Source organism: Megalops cyprinoides, chromosome 8, assembly GCF_013368585.1.
Source record: "Megalops cyprinoides isolate fMegCyp1 chromosome 8, fMegCyp1.pri, whole genome shotgun sequence".
Classification (NCBI taxonomy): domain Eukaryota; kingdom Metazoa; phylum Chordata; class Actinopteri; order Elopiformes; family Megalopidae; genus Megalops; species Megalops cyprinoides.
Window position 1 is genome coordinate 28,401,320 of NC_050590.1, and position 17,386 is coordinate 28,418,705.

At 40.1% G+C, this 17,386-nt stretch overlaps 1 protein-coding gene and 1 long non-coding RNA gene across 2 annotated transcripts; one reads left to right on the forward strand and one right to left on the reverse strand.

Moving 5' to 3' along the window:
• Positions 1–1,148: 1,148 nt before the first annotated feature.
• LOC118781651 (lymphatic vessel endothelial hyaluronic acid receptor 1-like) lies at positions 1,149–4,314 on the forward strand. Its single transcript, XM_036534659.1, has 7 exons — positions 1,149–1,373; positions 1,829–2,009; positions 2,381–2,520; positions 3,020–3,231; positions 3,286–3,397; positions 3,728–3,806; positions 4,072–4,314. The coding sequence occupies exons 1-7, from the start codon at positions 1,292–1,294 to the stop codon at positions 4,259–4,261; spliced, it is 996 nt and encodes a 331-aa protein (XP_036390552.1). The 5' UTR covers positions 1,149–1,291; the 3' UTR covers positions 4,262–4,314.
• A 4,946-nt stretch (positions 4,315–9,260) lies between these two features.
• On the reverse strand, positions 9,261–16,678 carry LOC118781553. Its single transcript, XR_005005109.1, has 3 exons — positions 16,232–16,678; positions 16,050–16,123; positions 9,261–9,513 (listed from the first exon to the last, which is right to left on the reverse strand). It is a non-coding gene; the product is annotated as an uncharacterized LOC118781553 (long non-coding RNA).
• Positions 16,679–17,386: the final 708 nt, after the last annotated feature.

Genomic DNA, 17,386 nt, shown 5'->3' on the forward strand with positions numbered 1-17,386 from the left:
TCTCTCTCTCATTGCAACATATCCTTTCCTTTCCTCCTGACCTGGAACATTGTGCCATCCCAATAGACATGTTAGGTTCAGACACCATGAAGTGGGAGGACGCTGTGTGTCAGTATCAGTTCTGAGGAAAGGGAACATGTGCTCTTTAATTACTGAGCAAAAGAGGAGAGGAGGAAACTTATTTGCATGAAGCACCAAAGCCAAATGACCAGTTTGTGGCAGCAGACTGACATGTAAAGATATATTGCAGCCACAAAATGTATGGTGTGTGCCCTTTTTTCAAAATATCTGTGGCCACAGAATGTTTTTTTTTTCCCAGATACACAGAAAATTAGACAGGCCTCCTTCAGTAATGCAAATGTATTATCAAAAGTATCAAACATAAATTTTATTGGTGTATGTTCACAAAAGAGTATTTACACTAAGAAGTTTACAATTGGATAATCTTAACAAAGAGAAAACACAGACTGCACACATCAAAGTAAATTGGTCTGACTAGTAAAAGAACATATTTATTAATACTCACATCTTGACAACAAAAAAAGTGCAAAAACAAAAAGTGCTCAAGTGCACAAACAAAAGACCAAGTGCAAATGTTTTGGTCTCGTTCAGACCTTCTCGTTCAGCACTTATGTGATGTGAACATTTTACCTTGGCTAGTCTATTACACCTACAGAACATTTTAGAACATTTTGTTGACCAAGTGTAATTTTTTTTTTCACAGAGCAAAATTTCTCTTAAATTTCACGTAGAAATCTCAATCATCATCTGTTAATCTGTTCTACTACTGCACAACTATAAGATATTATGTTTATGAGTTTTTTGCAAAAAAACCTTGTTTTCTCACATATAATATTTAAAAATATAATATTAAAATGCATTAAATTATTATATTATATAATATTAAAAATGAAAATGAGTTTAAGATTCCTATTTTTGGGGGGTACTATTTTCCTGTGGGAAGCTGATTTTTGCAGAGTGTGCTAATAATTACATGCAGCCATACAATGAAGTGCCAGAGTTTTTTTTTTTATTATTATTCCTGCAGCAGTCTCCTGAAGAGCATGTTCTTGCTTATCATAGCCCAGCACAGTTACCCATGTTTTTCCTGTTTCCTGTTTCCTAGACTAATGGTCCTGTCATCACTTATGATAGTGGTCATTATTTGAGCAATAGGCTACCCTCCTCAACCCGTCGAAAACCACTGCTTGGTCTACCTCCCTCAAGGCATTCAGACCCACTACTGGTCCTTGTTCTGTCCTCTGTAGCAGATCTGAGACACTCAGTAGCCATGGCAGGTGTTTGGCTCATTTCATGTCACTTTCTCACTTTGGCTATCTTTGTACTGACTCTCGACCCTACGCAAATCAAAGGTAAGGTATCCTCTTTTTGTAACTGTTTATTGTAGTTTCTCATTCATAGCTCATTTTGTGTATGTTGTGTTTTTAACAGAATTTGCAAAAAAGTTCATATAGTTCATAAGTTCATAAAGTTAATATATGCATATATATATATATATATATATATATATATATATACATATATATATATATATATATATATATATATATGTATGTATATAAGGGTATCACTTTGTATATGTGGTATAGGTGACGCAAATGAATTTTACACATTTGCAGCATGACTGATTTTTTTTTTTTTAATTACTAAATTTACTATTTAAGTAAGCATTTATCACCTATGTAAAGGTCTGTTCATTGAGTATGGAGATTTTTGAACATCTTTTCCCCAAGAAAAGTTTGATTGTTGAGGTCAAATTGAATTTGATTTCACTTCTATTCACTATTCTTTTCTTATCTATTTTCAGTTTACCCAGAAAACGGTGCTATTTCTGGGGTTTTTGAGGCGTCATTCTTAAACTCGCAGAATAAACTAATTTACAGCTTCAATGCATCTCAGGCCAGAGCAGTGTGCCAGTTGTTGAATGTGGTCATAGCGTCAAAGGCACAGGTGGAAGAGGCCCACAGGAATGGTCTGGAGACCTGCAGGTATGGCAGGCCCGCAAATGACTGAACCAGCAACAGCAGGGCACCACGCCCTTTGAGGGCATCGTGAGACCCAGCTCTGAACAATGCCTTCTATTTCTTAACTGAATTCCTGAACAGCTCAGCTAAAAAGTTAAGACTGTAAAAATATGTCATGTGCAGATTTGCTGTTGCTATCATGCCTTTAATATAACATAACATAATATAGTATTATAATGTTGTGGTATACTGTAGGAAAAAGCAAACAACCTGCTGATAAAAAAAAGCATCTGCAAATAGGGTGTAGTTGAACTCTTGCATGGACAGTAGTTCCTGTTTTACCTGATTCTCTTTGTATGTATTTGCACTGAAGGACATTTATTTCTTGTACCTAGGTTTGGGTGGATAGATGGACAAATTGCAGTCATCCCGCGAATCACACCATCTCAGGGATGTGGTCAGAATAAAGTGGGAATCGTCGTGTGGCAAGCCATTCCCAGTAAACTCTTTGATGTGTTTTGCTTCAAATCACCAGGTATTCATGGTTAGACTTGCTCTGTTGTTTGACTTGAGATTTTCCGACGGGTAACAGCACTGATATCGCATCATATGCACTGTAGAATGAGCATGACTATGTCAGGATATCCTCTCTCACCTATGCTGTTGAAACCTCATAAATAAATACATGATGTGGTCTAGATGTTGTAATGACGCTGTAATGAAAAGGTCATTGTGCTTTCATGTCACTTGACATGGAATCATCAGCTGTGCAAATATGAGAGGAAATGGGAAAATCAGAGTATCAAAACATCCTTCATTGACTTCCTAATGGGTCCCTTGAGTGGTGTGACAAAGTTTTATACACAGAGCAAAAACAAAAAGCTTTGTCCATTCAGAAATTGGTGAGAAAAGATTAGCATGGAAAAACAGGGGGAAAGAAAAAAAATGAGTGGATGTTAATGACAGCCTGTATTGATTTTAATTTCCATTTATCTCATACTAATGTTTTAATGGTTCTTTCTTGTTTGATGCAGATGAGACCAAACAACTGCATGACAAAACGACATATGTCCCTACAACCTCTAAATCCACAACAGGAGTGCCTACAATTCCCACAACTACCCCTACTGTTCCTATCCTCCACCAATCAACTCAGTCAGCTCTGTCTACATCACACCCCCATTGCCACTCAACCTCTACCCCTCCTTCTCCCTCATCTTCTTCCTCCAGCTCTTTTTCTCTTTCTTTATCCAGCTCCAGTTCTCCCTCCTCCCCTCACCCTCCTTCTTCATCCCCCTCTCCCTCTCTTTCTCCCTCTGCCTCACCACCTCCTCTCATCTCTACTCAATCCTTCACTCCCCACCCAGATGAGCCTGAGGAGCCCCACCTAACGAATACAACAGCTATTGGAGGTACGATCTTTTTGAAAACATTTGACATTACAGTGCCACTATTATTTTCCATAAAAATCAGTCACTTCCTGCCTTCAGTTTGCTGGTGTCCTTCGGTTTCCCTGTGTTCATGACAAAGCTAATAATATGATGAAGCAGTAGTACCACCACAAATGCCTTTATTGTATGGGAAAACTATGTGTTCTTGGGTAGGTGAATATTCCTCTATCAGTGTAACTTAAACCCAGACCTGTAGCTGTATGCAGAAGTAGATGTCTTTTGTTGTTCTTGGAGTATATGTAAGATGATGTGAGACATGATACATTGTTAATCCACCTTTGTATGTTACAGCTGTACCAATTGCACTCCTCGTCCTTGCTGTCATTCTGCTTGTCCTGGCTGCAGTTGCTGCACTTTGGTACTACAAAACGTGAGTACTTGTGCATGTGTTTTTATGAGTACAATTCATTGACTAATAATTTAAATAACAAAGATGATGAAAGTTTGTTCTTAGACCAACAAAAGCAAATACAAGGAGTTGATATGACATCTGCAAAGTTTTTTTTTAAAAGGATGGTTCAAACGAACGTTTTCTCTGAATTTCTTTAGAGAGAGAACAGAACGACCCCTATGTTTGCTTTAACCACACATTCAACAAGCTGATGTTTTTCTCTTCCTCTCATTTCATTAAAAAGAAACAGAACGAGCTTCTCATTTTGGAGGAGGGGACAGCAGAAAGAGGACATTGAGACGGAGGTTTGGGAACACTTCTGCATAAAGGATCTGAAGGAGCAGCAGGCGGGGATAGAGATGAATGGCAGCAGGAAGAATTCTAGTGACATGAGCCTGGATGACGACCCCGAGACAAGAACAGATTCACCCTAAGAGCAGCACTCCCTTTGATAGAACAATACCTGTGGGTGGTTTGGATCCATGCATGTTTCGCAAAGACAGTAACTCATAAGTACAACCCTTTATGCACTTTAATGGGGACATCACCTTCATCAGACATGGCTCTCACAAGCCATTTTATTTGTGTTGTGTCCAGCAGATAGATTGTGGAAAGACTGCAAATGCACAGACAGAGAGATCTAATCAATCTATGCTATCCATCTGATCAAATGCATCTGTTTATTCACATCTCTCTGTTTCTAGTTCTGTGTCTCTGTGCTATCATAGAGGTTCAAAATTGCTATAAAAGTGAATGGAATGATAAAATTCTTATTGTAAATATTTTCCCCAAGTATAACATGGAATGCAATGTGCTGTTTACAAATGTTCCATGGGATTATTTAATGGAGTTTCTTTGCTAAACACTTCAGTATACTATATACTACTGTCCCAAAGGAAACTTCAGATGCTTGTCTGCATGCTTGTCTGCATGATCCCTGCTGGCACCAAGATACACATTTGGGGGAGAGTCAATGAGAGTCAATGAATGTTAGTTTCACATTTAAAAATACTGAACTGCTAGCTGGTCTGTTATCCTAAAACAATACGTGTGGCATGTCTGCTTTTTAGGAGGCAAATTGTTTGCAATGATGTGGGATTTTTCTGTTTTGAAAGCAAATGAGATGTTTTCTAATAAAAGTCTATCATATCTATTTGGCACCTCAAGCTGTTAAGAAACCTACTTCAGGTTAGTATTTTAGTTGATAAGTAGTTAGGTAGATTAGCTTTCTCCGTGATACTGAAGATGACAGAAATTGCAGTGATTGACAAGTCAGTCATAGGACAAAGGTCCTGTAATTCCAATGAGATTGGAATCACAGGGAGTTCTGAGGTGTGTCAGAGGATAACACCATTTACTTATTCCACCAAGCAGATGCATTCATATTATTATATTTTCAGATTTTTGCATTTTTGATTAGTGCAATCATCACAAACAATATAGCTTACCATAGGATGTCTGAAATAGTCATTCATGAATCAGGCTAGACTGTCTTTTAATTAAATTCAGTTACAAATCAGTAATTTATTAACATATATCATTTTGTATGTGTATTACACTTGTTTCTGAAAGCAGTTTATCATATTGTTGCTTGAACCTGACAGACAACAGGTGAAAAAAACTCTTATTCAGAACAGCTAAGTGTCTGGCTTCCTAATGTGTCAAATTGACACCATGCGTGCTGTAAATATATTTTCTAATAAAATTATGTCATGTGCATTTGGTTCCTGTGGCCATAAAGAAACCTATATTAGGATGGTTTATTACCTCAGTGATGATAATCAGCAGGCTTTATCTATGCACACCCCACAAATACAACTTATGCATCATAGACCTGTACTGCATACCACAGGGACCATGCAACATCAGGAAATTCAGTTTCAGTTACCCAACAATGGAGCACATTCTCACCCATAGTTCTCTCAGGGGAATGTGACCTTGTTTCAGTGGGCTGACAAATGGAGGTGATAACACCCCCCCCCCCCCCCCCCAGATTTGGGATGTCACAGTGAAGCATGTTCTTCTATCTTCTGTTGTATGTGGTCTACATTAAGCATGAGTTGGTGGAACAGGCAGGGTCGGTAACCAGGCAGGCAGAAAATCAGGCAAACAGAGCAAGACAGCGAGCAGAATCAAGGTCGAGGTACAGGCAGGATCAACAACAGCAAGACTTACAGGCAAAAACACGGCAGGAACAAAACAGTCAATAAACACTGCAACGATCTGGCAAACAAGACAGAGACAAGCAGGGTAGATATAGGGCAGGGCTGATGGGGTAATGGGAAGCAGGTGTGCAGGCAGGCGGGGGGAGATGATCAGGTGAGCGGAGACAGGGCGGACAGCGGGGCAGGGCTGGAACACAAGGAAAAACAAAAGTACATGGACACAATGACCAATGGGTCAGCTAGGGGGCCGGAGTACTGACATGCAGTTTCTTCTGGTTGGCTACCTCATTGGGGTTTTACAAGGCTGTGGCACTTCTGAGAGGGAAATTTTGTATGTTTTTATCCATTGGCAGAAGTGCTCTGGGTTTTTCTGATCCTTTCATTTTCATATTTGAATTTCTTGAGTTTGACCATGAATATTTGATAGGACTGAGGTCTGGTGATTGAAATATTTAGCTGAATAGTCATACTGGAATGTATGTGTTCACCCAAGTTTCAGCCTCTGGGCAGATGGAACTAGTTTTTTAGGTCCATCGATGCAAAACAACTCAGAACCCCTTCCACTGTATTTTACAGTGAACATAGGTTCTTCCTCAACATGTGCTTCAGCATTTTACGCCAAACATAGCTGTGTTCCATTAAACATAATTTCAACTGACTCTGAGACATGTGTTGCAACTTTTGAATGATCGCGACACAGTCCGTTCATGTTCTGGCAACTTTATTTTCTTGCCCGGCACAAAAAACTTTTCTTTTGTTCCTGCATTAAACAAAATCCAGTGGATACAGTACAGCACTTAAGCGGAACACCTCACAACTCTCTCAAGCCTGCCGCTTCTTTTTTTTCCCCTACGTCACATCCTCTTAAAGACACAAGGTCCTGGGCCAAGCTTCTGTGCAAATACGGCTCAGTGTCCCCTCTTACACTGCACAAACCGGTCAACACAAACAAATGTGTTTAAATATGTAGTGTAAAGTTTTTAAAAAATGTAAACACATCAAAATCGGCTTGAATGAAAATGTTCCATTCCGGGTCGCAACACATGCTTCCAAGAGTTATTTAAATGTAATTTTTGCAAATGCAAATTGCTTCCGTTTGTGGCTTCTTCTTTGCTGGTTGTCCATGAGAAATATTCTGTGCTTCCCATAAGACAATTGGGAGTGTAATCACTTCTGTGCAGTTATTATTGCATTATAGATAATGTTCAAATTGAAAACAAATGAAAGCATATGCCAAGACAAATAACATTGTTATAGTCCTTGGATCTTGGAGCCAAGCCACATCAAGCCCTCTAAGATAATCAAGGAAGTTTTACAGGCACAGAAAATTGCAAGGGGTTTTCAGAGAGGAGGTGAGAAAAAATATTTATTTCCTGGTTTGTGTGAGTGAAGTCACTCAAGTCATATAACTAATTACCTTGACTTAATCTTGGTACATTCCCATGGTACATTGCTCAGTTTAGTCTATGGCTTGATTCAGCCCAGCTGCATTACCATTTATCCCCAAATTGAAGTAACTGAAGTAATCTTTATTTCAGTGGCTGCTGACCTGATTGTTTTGCAGTACTGAAAAAGGCCTAAATTTGCGATTGAAAGTTATGGACAAACCCCAAAACAGTGCAATTCAATAAACCCTGACCATGTGACATAGTCGTTGCTTTATTACTGTATCATCTGTTTTTCTAGGACAGGGCTCCACATTTGACACTGATTCAGGGAAGGTGTCTGCTTTCCACTTTACCCTTATTGCATACTTAAAAATTAATCTTTAAACTTTAGCCTTTTAATGTTCAACCCCCTATCTTGGCCACTGAAGAGCTGGAGTTGCCATGAGACCTACTTATAAAATTTTATGGGTTTAGATTTCCAGGGGCCAGAGTAATTGCACTCTTGTTCTAGGAGACTAGTTGAGGTCTGTCATCCTCTTGATCAGTTCACCTCCTGTATTCCTCCAGGCTCCCGCTCTCTGTGGTATTTCCTGACAGTGACATCCCAAAGGACTGAGTTTCCGGACTTTGTTGTCGTGGGGATGGTGGATGAAGCCTAAGGCAGACACAAAGCAGATGCAGAGAGTCAATGTGGCTTTGAATGATTATCATCATATAAAGAGTGGACTGTCCAGAACTATGAAAAGCTTCAGTCACAGTTCAGGTAAACAGGGATGTTTACATTAACTGAACATGCACATGCTTTCTGTATCAACTCTGTCGTGTACCAGTGTGGTGTAGTGGCAAGAAGCTGGACTTATAACCCAGATGTTGCCAATTGGATTTGCAGGTAGGCCAGTGCTGTTGTACCATTGGGCAAGGTACTTAAGCAGATTTTCCTCTGTAAATAAATGGATATAGGGATAGACAAAGTATAATAATAATAATGATAATAATAATAATAATAATAATAACATTGCGGGTTAGCAGACCTGGACACCGAACTGGCCCAACCACCGTCAGCCCACCACAACGCGAGACCAGGTAGGTGGCTAAAACCAAACTTTATTGTCACAGTTGGGGTTAAAATCATATATCATTGGAAATCATTAAAGACAGCACACCCTGGAGTCACTCCCTTCGCCTGCTCTTCCCACTGTAAGACTTGGTGGAAACTTGGCCCCGCCCTCTGAGAAAGGTCTGGCTGCAGACTCTATTGGGGGCTCCTTCTTGAAGGATAGTGCCCCCCACAGGTAAGTGCACACACTCCAACCCACAGCACATGGTGGTCCCCTCACACTCTGGCAAAAAGCAAACACTGCAAATTCCCCTCACAAGCTGCAGTTGACGCCTCCCTCTGGCCAGGGTGAGCTGTTCCCGAATCGGGGCTGACCAGGTGGGGGGGTCACAGGCTGCCACAGGGAGCTCTCACACACACACACTTATTACAGGACGGGCGTTGCTGCCTCTCCCCCCAAAATAAAAACGAATCTTAAACCCAAACACAAAATACAAAAAAAGAATCTCCAAAAACACCCTCGTGTCCCAAGTAAAATAGAGTCCCTTGGCTGTCCGGACACCATGCTCCAAATAGGTCCATGCTGCTGGGTGGGGTTACGCTGCCTCCCAGATCTGATCCCTTGCCGTCCCTGCAAATCCTGTGAATGTGAAGAGGGAACTGAGAGAACCGGTGTAGCCACCCCTGGTCACAACACACACACACTTTTTTTGTATTGTGCAGGACTGAATGTAACACAGTCATTACAAAAACCAGGGCGGATGCTCCTGCTCTTTACGCCAGTTGACCAGCTGGGCAGCAGCTTCTCTGCGGCAGTCTGCGGTCGACAATCTTCCTCCTCCCTGGCTCTCTGTTCCGGCGATGTTCTGCCCTGCCGAAGTCCCACACAAACACAAAAACACGCGACCGAAAAGTGTAATGATAATGATAATAATAATAATAATAGCGTCATTACAGCAGGCTTGGTTGAGATGTCCAGACTGGATGAGCTTGGTTGAGATGTCCAGACTGTTGTACTTTACCAGGGAAGGCCTGCAGAATTGAAGGGAACCTGCATCAGAACTCTGAAGATGTTCCTAGACCATGAAAAGAATATCGTTAATAGATGAGGTGAGATGGTGTTCTCTCAAGTGCCAAATGCACTATATATCACTGAATAATACATTGTCATTATTGTATTCATTACTAAATTGGCTGTTTTATGATTTTTATCCTACAGTACTTTGTTCCAATCTGATTGTCACCCTGAAACAAAGTGTAGCTGTTGGTTTTTTTTTAATTAAGTAGACCAATAATTTCACACAAAACACTTGGATCAAATGCAAGTTGATTGACTCGTCTTTTGATGTGGTGAACATATAACTGCATTATGATGGAAAATAATCTTAATTTTTTAACAGGGCTTGAGAATCTTACAGGATAGAAAAATACATTGACCACTTTCTCATTCCAGTTTCAAACAAGTATAACAGCTACCTAAAACATATGCATGATTTTGTGAACAAAATTAAAATGACTACAGTTCCAGAAAATGTGCTATTTAATACTGATATTCATAGCCTGTCCACTCATGCAGACACAGAGTCAGGACAAAACCCTGCCCAGGAATTTACAAACAAATGCCCAGTGAGTGATAGACCATGCACTGATATGATCTGAAATGCTAAAGGAACAAAACACAAAACAGAAGAACACCCTTGAGTCAGGGTTACTCAAAAGCTTTCTGACAAAGAGAGACTCAGGTCATATGTTTGGCCACTGGTTTCTACCCCAAACAATAGTAACATGACCTTGATGAGAGGCAGCCAGCGTGTACCACCACAAGAGCTGCACCAAGGAGAGACACTGCCTAATGGAGATTGGAGTGGCACAGCCTGCAAATTAACACTTATACTTGCACGGGTCATCAAGTAAGCACGGACAACAAGCTGGATGTGGACTGGGATAAGGAAAATAAAGACTGGCATGTGTCAGATCAACACAACATTAATGGTAAATGCAATGTACTACCACTCCACTGTTGCCATTGAGCAAATGGACTGTTGGGAATGGATGTGTGAGATAGGAACTGGTCAGGAATTCTGTGCTGAGAGTGGGGATGGATCATAATGGATAAATCTTGGACTTTAGTGAAGGAATTTTTCAATACCATTCATTATTCAGATTATAATTTGAATTTTCCAGAAGAAAAAATAAAAATTTACATTTGTGGTTCCCCAACAAATGACATGCTATAGTATCTTTGGTCTGTATTTCCTTTCTAAGGACTTCTAAATGAATAAACACATGAGATATGTTGTTGTAATGAGTCTTGCCAAAACTCCTTGCTTTCACAGAGGTGCAACATCCTGCCTTTTACTGTGCTTCTTTCACAGAACTGGATGTTGGACCAGACAATAAGCTGGATGTTGCTGTTGCGGTGGCAATTACCTTTCTGTTTGGATGTCTGATTATTGCTGGTTTGGTATGCCTTTGGAAGAAGTGAAATAGATGGGCCAAAGGAGGATGCAGCCTTTAGAGGCAACTCCTGATCCCCAGGGTAAAACTGCACTTCTGTTAAATATTTCACGTGACATTGAGTTATAGCACCTAGCTATCCTCTATCCTCTTCCGAAGCATTGTTTTGTTCTTTGTTTTGCAGGAAGTGAGCACAATGGCACAACCCTTGACAGCAGCCTGCTGGGGAACTCAAGCTCCACCAGGGCCAACTCTGTAGAAAATGCAGATTGACACAGTTCAACAGTTTTTCTACTGCCTGCAAATCATAGATGCATTAGAACTGTATATGTTTAATAAAAAGAAATGTTCAGCCCAGAAAATTTTCTTTTTTTTGGGGGGGGGGGGTTGAGATTTTAAGTATCTCTACTTTATATTACAGTTCAAAATAGTCCAATGGAAAAAATGATGCTTGCAGTTACAAACAGTTATAGATGTGTTGTTACTTACTGATACATACTGGCCATCTTCTATTGTATGGGGAAGTGTGAGCACAAGTTGACTAAATAAATAGAATAATTAAAATCCAAATGTTTGGAAATAATTTTGAAAAATTTACAATTACATTTAAATTTATTTATTTAGCAGACGTTTTTATCCAAAGCGACTTACAAAAGTGCATACAGCAAGTATAGCGACAGTACGGGGACAGGATGTGTACAGTTCCACAATGAGACAGTTCTCAGCTGAGAGCAAGGTCTGTCTGAGGACACAGTACTATCAGATTTGTACAAGTACAGCCCATAGGGCAACTAATACGATACACTTTCAAACGGCAAACTTCAACAACTTCAAACGGTGCAATGAGCGTCAGGGTAAAGGCGGCAACAAGAAACAATTTAAAAAGCACAATTTAAAAAGCACAGCAATTTACGACAGCACTGATTCGGGGGGGGGGGGGGGGGGGGGAGCAGCAATTGTGTGCTGGGTCAGTCCAGGTAGAGTCTGAAGAGGTGTGTCTTCAGGCCCCGTTTGAAGGAATGGGGTGAAGAAGCTGTCCGTAGCGAGACAGGGAGTTCGTTCCACCACTGGGGAGCGATGTAGGTGAAACGCCGATGTCTGGCAGAACGAGCACCTCCTGGCTTGACCATGCAAGGAGAGAGGCGTCCAGTTGCTGCTGAGTGCAGGGGTCGGGCTGGTGTGTAGGGCTGGATGAGTTCTTGGAGGTAGGTAGGGGCTGTCCTGTTGATTGCAGAGAAGGCGAGGGTCAGGGTCTTGAATCTGATCCTGGCAGCGACAGGAAGCCAGTGGAGGGATTTCAGCAGGGGAGTAACATGGGAGAATTTGGGGAGGTTGAATATTAGTCGGGCAGCTGCATTCTGGATGAGCTAGAGAGGCTGGGTGGTGCAGGCTGGGAGGCCTGCGAGGAGAGCGTTGCAGCAGTCCAGTCGAGGGAGAACTGTGGCCTGAATAAGGAGCTGTGTCGCGTATGTTGTCAGGAACGGACGAATCCTCCTGATGTTGTGGAGGAGGAATCGGCAGGCCCGTGACGTGCAAGCAATGTACTCCTTGAAGTCCAGGTTGCTGTCGAGGATGACGCCCAAGAATGAACCATTTTGAAAGTTGATTTTTTTCATTTTTTAACTCAGAGCTTTCCATTAGAGCAAATATTTATGAAAAGCAAAGAAATGTAGGAAATGACATTTAGATTTAAGCTTTATATAAATCAAGAATCAGTGATGTGTCCTGCATTAACCTAGCCAATTCACATCATTGCAATAAAAGGAACCAAAATAATACTTTTTAGAATCAGTCTCATCCATTCCTTAAAAGAACTGCTTTTCAACAGATCCACCCAATTACTTCATGAAACACTACCATCCTACTACTAAGATATACTATATGAAATACAAAATACCCTAAAACACAATGTATATTTTAAAGCAGAGCAAAGTAGGGATGGGTTGCTTCCTTAAATATTTGAATGCAGGCCCACAACTTAAGTTTCGGAAGCATGTTGAGTGTTAGATTTTCCATAGATTTGGTAGCAGTTAGTTTTATGTACATGCAGGTAGGAGTGATTTTAACACACAGGTGTACAGGTGCTCCTGTCACCGCTGTGGAGAATTACTCCTGTATTTTTTAACATATAAAATTTAGTCTGAAAATAGATCCTGACAGTATAAAAAGTGTAAATTCTCCATTTGTTGTATATGTGCAAAACTTATGCAACTGGTATCCCATTACCTGTATGATGTAGGATGTTTACTACAAAACTCAACTGAGAATATGTTGCACAGTATTCAAATTGCACATCACATGACATATTATTTACAGACAATATAAAATGTCATGCATGGAGGGATTCCTGAAGCTCCATCTTCAGGTTTATATTGATAAACCAGATAAAATTATTCAGAATGTGTAATGGTATTTGCTATTGAGCATTCTCACACATATACTATTTTACAATGTAAAAGTTCATTTTCAGTTTGCATATTTCTGAAGCAAAACAGTGTTGAAAAACCTTTTACTTTACTTCTATTGGGGTAGCCATTAAAGGAACATTTAGACATACATTGCACCAATACAGTCATGCTCTAGGTAGAAAACATTAACTTCAATCTTAGATAATCACTTATTTTAATGCAAGTATTATGATCCAGAAAATATGCAATATCTTTATGGCAATGTAGCAATAACTTCAGCCACAAAGGTAGATGTCAGATGCTTGGGAAGTGATTCTAGAAGGTATTCAGTTTGGTTAATTGCAGGTTCAAGCAATGTTAAAACACTTTCGGACAAACCCTCTGTCTTAAGAAAACGTTATTTTAAAAAGACCAAACAACAACAGAAACACATGAAGAGGCAGTAAAAAGAGAGCGATAGGAACATCAGTTGCAGGTGTATGCATCTCTAATGGCCTAGGGCAATAGGGGCGGACTTATGCCTCTCAATTTGTTTTCTGATTTATGTACTATACTGACACAAACTAGCAGTACTGTATGAAGTGCTTAAATAAATTCTTTTACATATAAAACCACATATACATTGCCACTCACAAAAATGTCATGAAATATACTACCAAAAATATAGTATTATTTTTAGCCAAAACAAACTAAAAAGCCTCAAATGTAATTTAAATCATACAGTATAGAGAGCACCTGTACTACTCTGCTGTGTCTTACTGCAAATGCAGAGGCTCCTCTGGCAGTGTAGCACACAAGAATCACATGAATACGTATTCATCTCAGCTTGCTTCAGCACTTAAACAAACCTCCTTGTTGTGCTGTTGTTACAGTAAACTTCCTGGGTGTTAATCTGGTGTGAAACCTAAAACCTATTACTGGATTATTATTATTATTATTATTATTATTATTATTATTAATAGCAGTAGTAGTAGTTTACCAGGCAGATTTCCTGTTTAGGGTTATTTTTATTGCTTACAATTTGCACATCTATTTTAACTACTAGTCATTTCAGACCAGAGCAATTTAGTTTAAGTGACGTCCTCCAGGGCACCACAGTAAAGCTCTACTCAGGAAGCTCTTACTGCCATGACACAGTGCTGTCCCAGCATGCCACCATCTGCAGAATAGGTCTGTACCAAACATCAGTCTGCTCCACTAAAACTCTGTTCCATTCTATGTACCACACACTCAGGAAGGAATCAATCAGGCTATACTCAGAATGCAGCTCAAAGTGACCTAATTCCAATATGTGAGCCAGTTCAGATTTTAGTTTTCAGTTTCAGTTTTAAGAACAATGTGAACAGCAAAAAAAGTTGCATCTCTTCAGTTCTGATTTGGGTCACATGCATATGTGGAAATCAGGTATCTAGCATTGCAAGCTGTATTTGTATACTAAAATTGGAATTGAGCATGTTTAATATGGCCCAAGTGATACCTACATCACTCTGCATACAACAGGTCACCCCCATAGTTACAATTCTGTGACTAGACAGATGCAACGTCTTGTGTTTATATGTCCATGTGGGACATTTCAGGACAGAGGTCCATTCATACCGGATATTAGATACAGGCCACTTTCAAAGATGGAGAGCCAGAAAAAAAACCTGAGTAAAGATTTGGAATTAAGCACCGAGCCTGCAATCTGAACATAGCCTAAGACATGCTGTTCAAATTGTAATCCTCTTTTAAATCGAAACAAAGGTTCTGCAGGGCTCTTTGCATAAAAAGTCATTAGTTTCCACTGTGGGGTACTATATTATGAATCCATTTTCAAATGTGTTTTAGAGTGAAACCCATAGTCAGGTCAAGGATGTTCTCTGAGTTTGAAGACATTACACTGAAGCTTGAGGCATTGTACCTACTTCAATTTTAATTAAAAAACTACATTCAAAGACAATCCCACCATCACAGTTTTCACCACCCACAACCAATGCATGGCAACATGTGTTTATTTACTTAATAAGACGCTATCGAAAGGAAAACATCAATGTTCTCTCAAAATGCATTTAGAGTTCATTTAATTGCTGACATCTTCAGACACCTCTCTTTTTACAGAGAATTACAAATGAGTTTTAACATCCAACCAAATGTGCGTGTCGAGTCACTTTCATGAAACTGAGGACTTTTCAGGAAGCAGCCCTAGGTGCCATGTGCTGTGTAGGATGGGGTGGCTCTGCTGACAGGGCCTCAGACTTCACAGCATCCCTTAGGAAGCTGATCTCATTGCACAGGGTCTCGTGTCTGTAGGCCATGCGGATCTGCGCCATGTTGGTCTTCTGAATATTGTTACCCTCCGGTCCATGCTTCAAATAGTTCTCCCCCATGAAATGTTTCTCCTCCTGACTTAGCGTAGCCTGTTTATTACTATTGAATATTACACACTCACTCTCACACACTCTACTTAGCACATCAAAGGAACTTTAGGTTCAACAGTACAGGGACAGAACAGAAGAAGTCCACTATATTGGTTGTTTCTACAGTACTTTTGGCATCTCTTTATTGTAGCATTAATGTCCACTGAGGTGAATCGATTTTGTAATGATTGGTGGGTTGAAATTCTAGATTGCAAAGTGATGCTTCAGTGAAAACACTGAATAATCACCCATTCTTACAGAAACTCCTGATGCATGGGAGGAGCCAAAGCTCATCGAGACCTGCAGAGGCCTAAACAGGAAGAAAATTCAAACTGGTTAGGGGACGCTTACCACTCCTCTGGCTTGACATTGAGTTCATCTTAGGGCAAGGCCTGCCTCTTCATCACCCTCAGTGCTTGCACCTGCTGGAGTAGAGACAGGAAGAAAAATTCACCTGGATGAATCTTACTAAGAGAACGATAGGAGATTTAGAGATAAATGCCTTCTGCAGCTTAGCAGGGAGAAGGTTATACCTTATTTGTCCTGTAAGTAGAGTTGTAGCCCTTTTGGAAATGAGGGGCGGGATAAAGGTTCATGTCAACTGTTACCTAACACTTTGGTTCCCTCACATCGGTGAGAGTCTGTCAGTCAAGAACAGAGTAAATTTCAGATTCAAGCTCTGAGACTCAGACTGCTTAGTGCAGGCTGCCTGCAGATTGCCTGTAAGAATGATCAAATACATGAACAGAGAGCTGCATGTATTTGTTTGGTTGCAGACTCCAGCGCATAGGTTCCCTCAGGGTGAAGCTCTTGACTATTTAGCAAGTAGCCCCATGCAAAAACTTCTACTTCCAAGTGAACTCTGTCCATCTCAAGCTCTCAACACAACTGGCACAGACGGTGCAAGCTGACATTTACACAAGTAATTAATGTGTAATACAACACACAGAATACTGCAATATGTTGGAAGATGTGGCTCTTTAACCAACATGCAGCTATGGAAATGAAAAATAATTACTTCAATTTTTACAATATAACCAGTACTGTACAGAAATTATGATAGCCCTGGACTGCAAGCCAAGACACGATAATACATAGAAAAAGGAAGCATTTAAATATCACATTTTATAATTTGTGCAGGTGGCCTGTTAGAATGGCGAATCAATGGACAGTGTATTTTGTAACTAGCAGACATTTCCTACGGTAGGCCTGTATGGGTCCTGTGACTGTATTTTTGTGAAATAAATAACACTTGACTCTGCTGCAGGATAGTTTGAGATAAGCAGCAAACAGTGAAAGCCAAAACATGAAACACGTGTGCACATGAAATACGCTGCTACGTAATCATGCAGCACTTTCCCATGAGGTAACTAATTACACCGTAACAATACAAATAACAATACAAACAGGAACATGCCAGTAAGGTCAATCTGTTTACTGTGGCACAAAAATGTAAGCCGTCCTTGGTTTAAAGTCAATAGGATGTGTCCACTTGTAAAAAAGAATAAAAACTAGATTCAACTGCCATCTACATGATGGGGGAAGGTGAACTTTTAGCTACACTGCACATATCCCTTTATAACTATTAGGGTTTAGTTGGAGGCCTTTACCCTTGTTCTTCCTTTCTCTTTGATTCAAATGTCTTGAGAACTTGAAAAAAGTGTTGCAACATCTTATATTTCCTATAT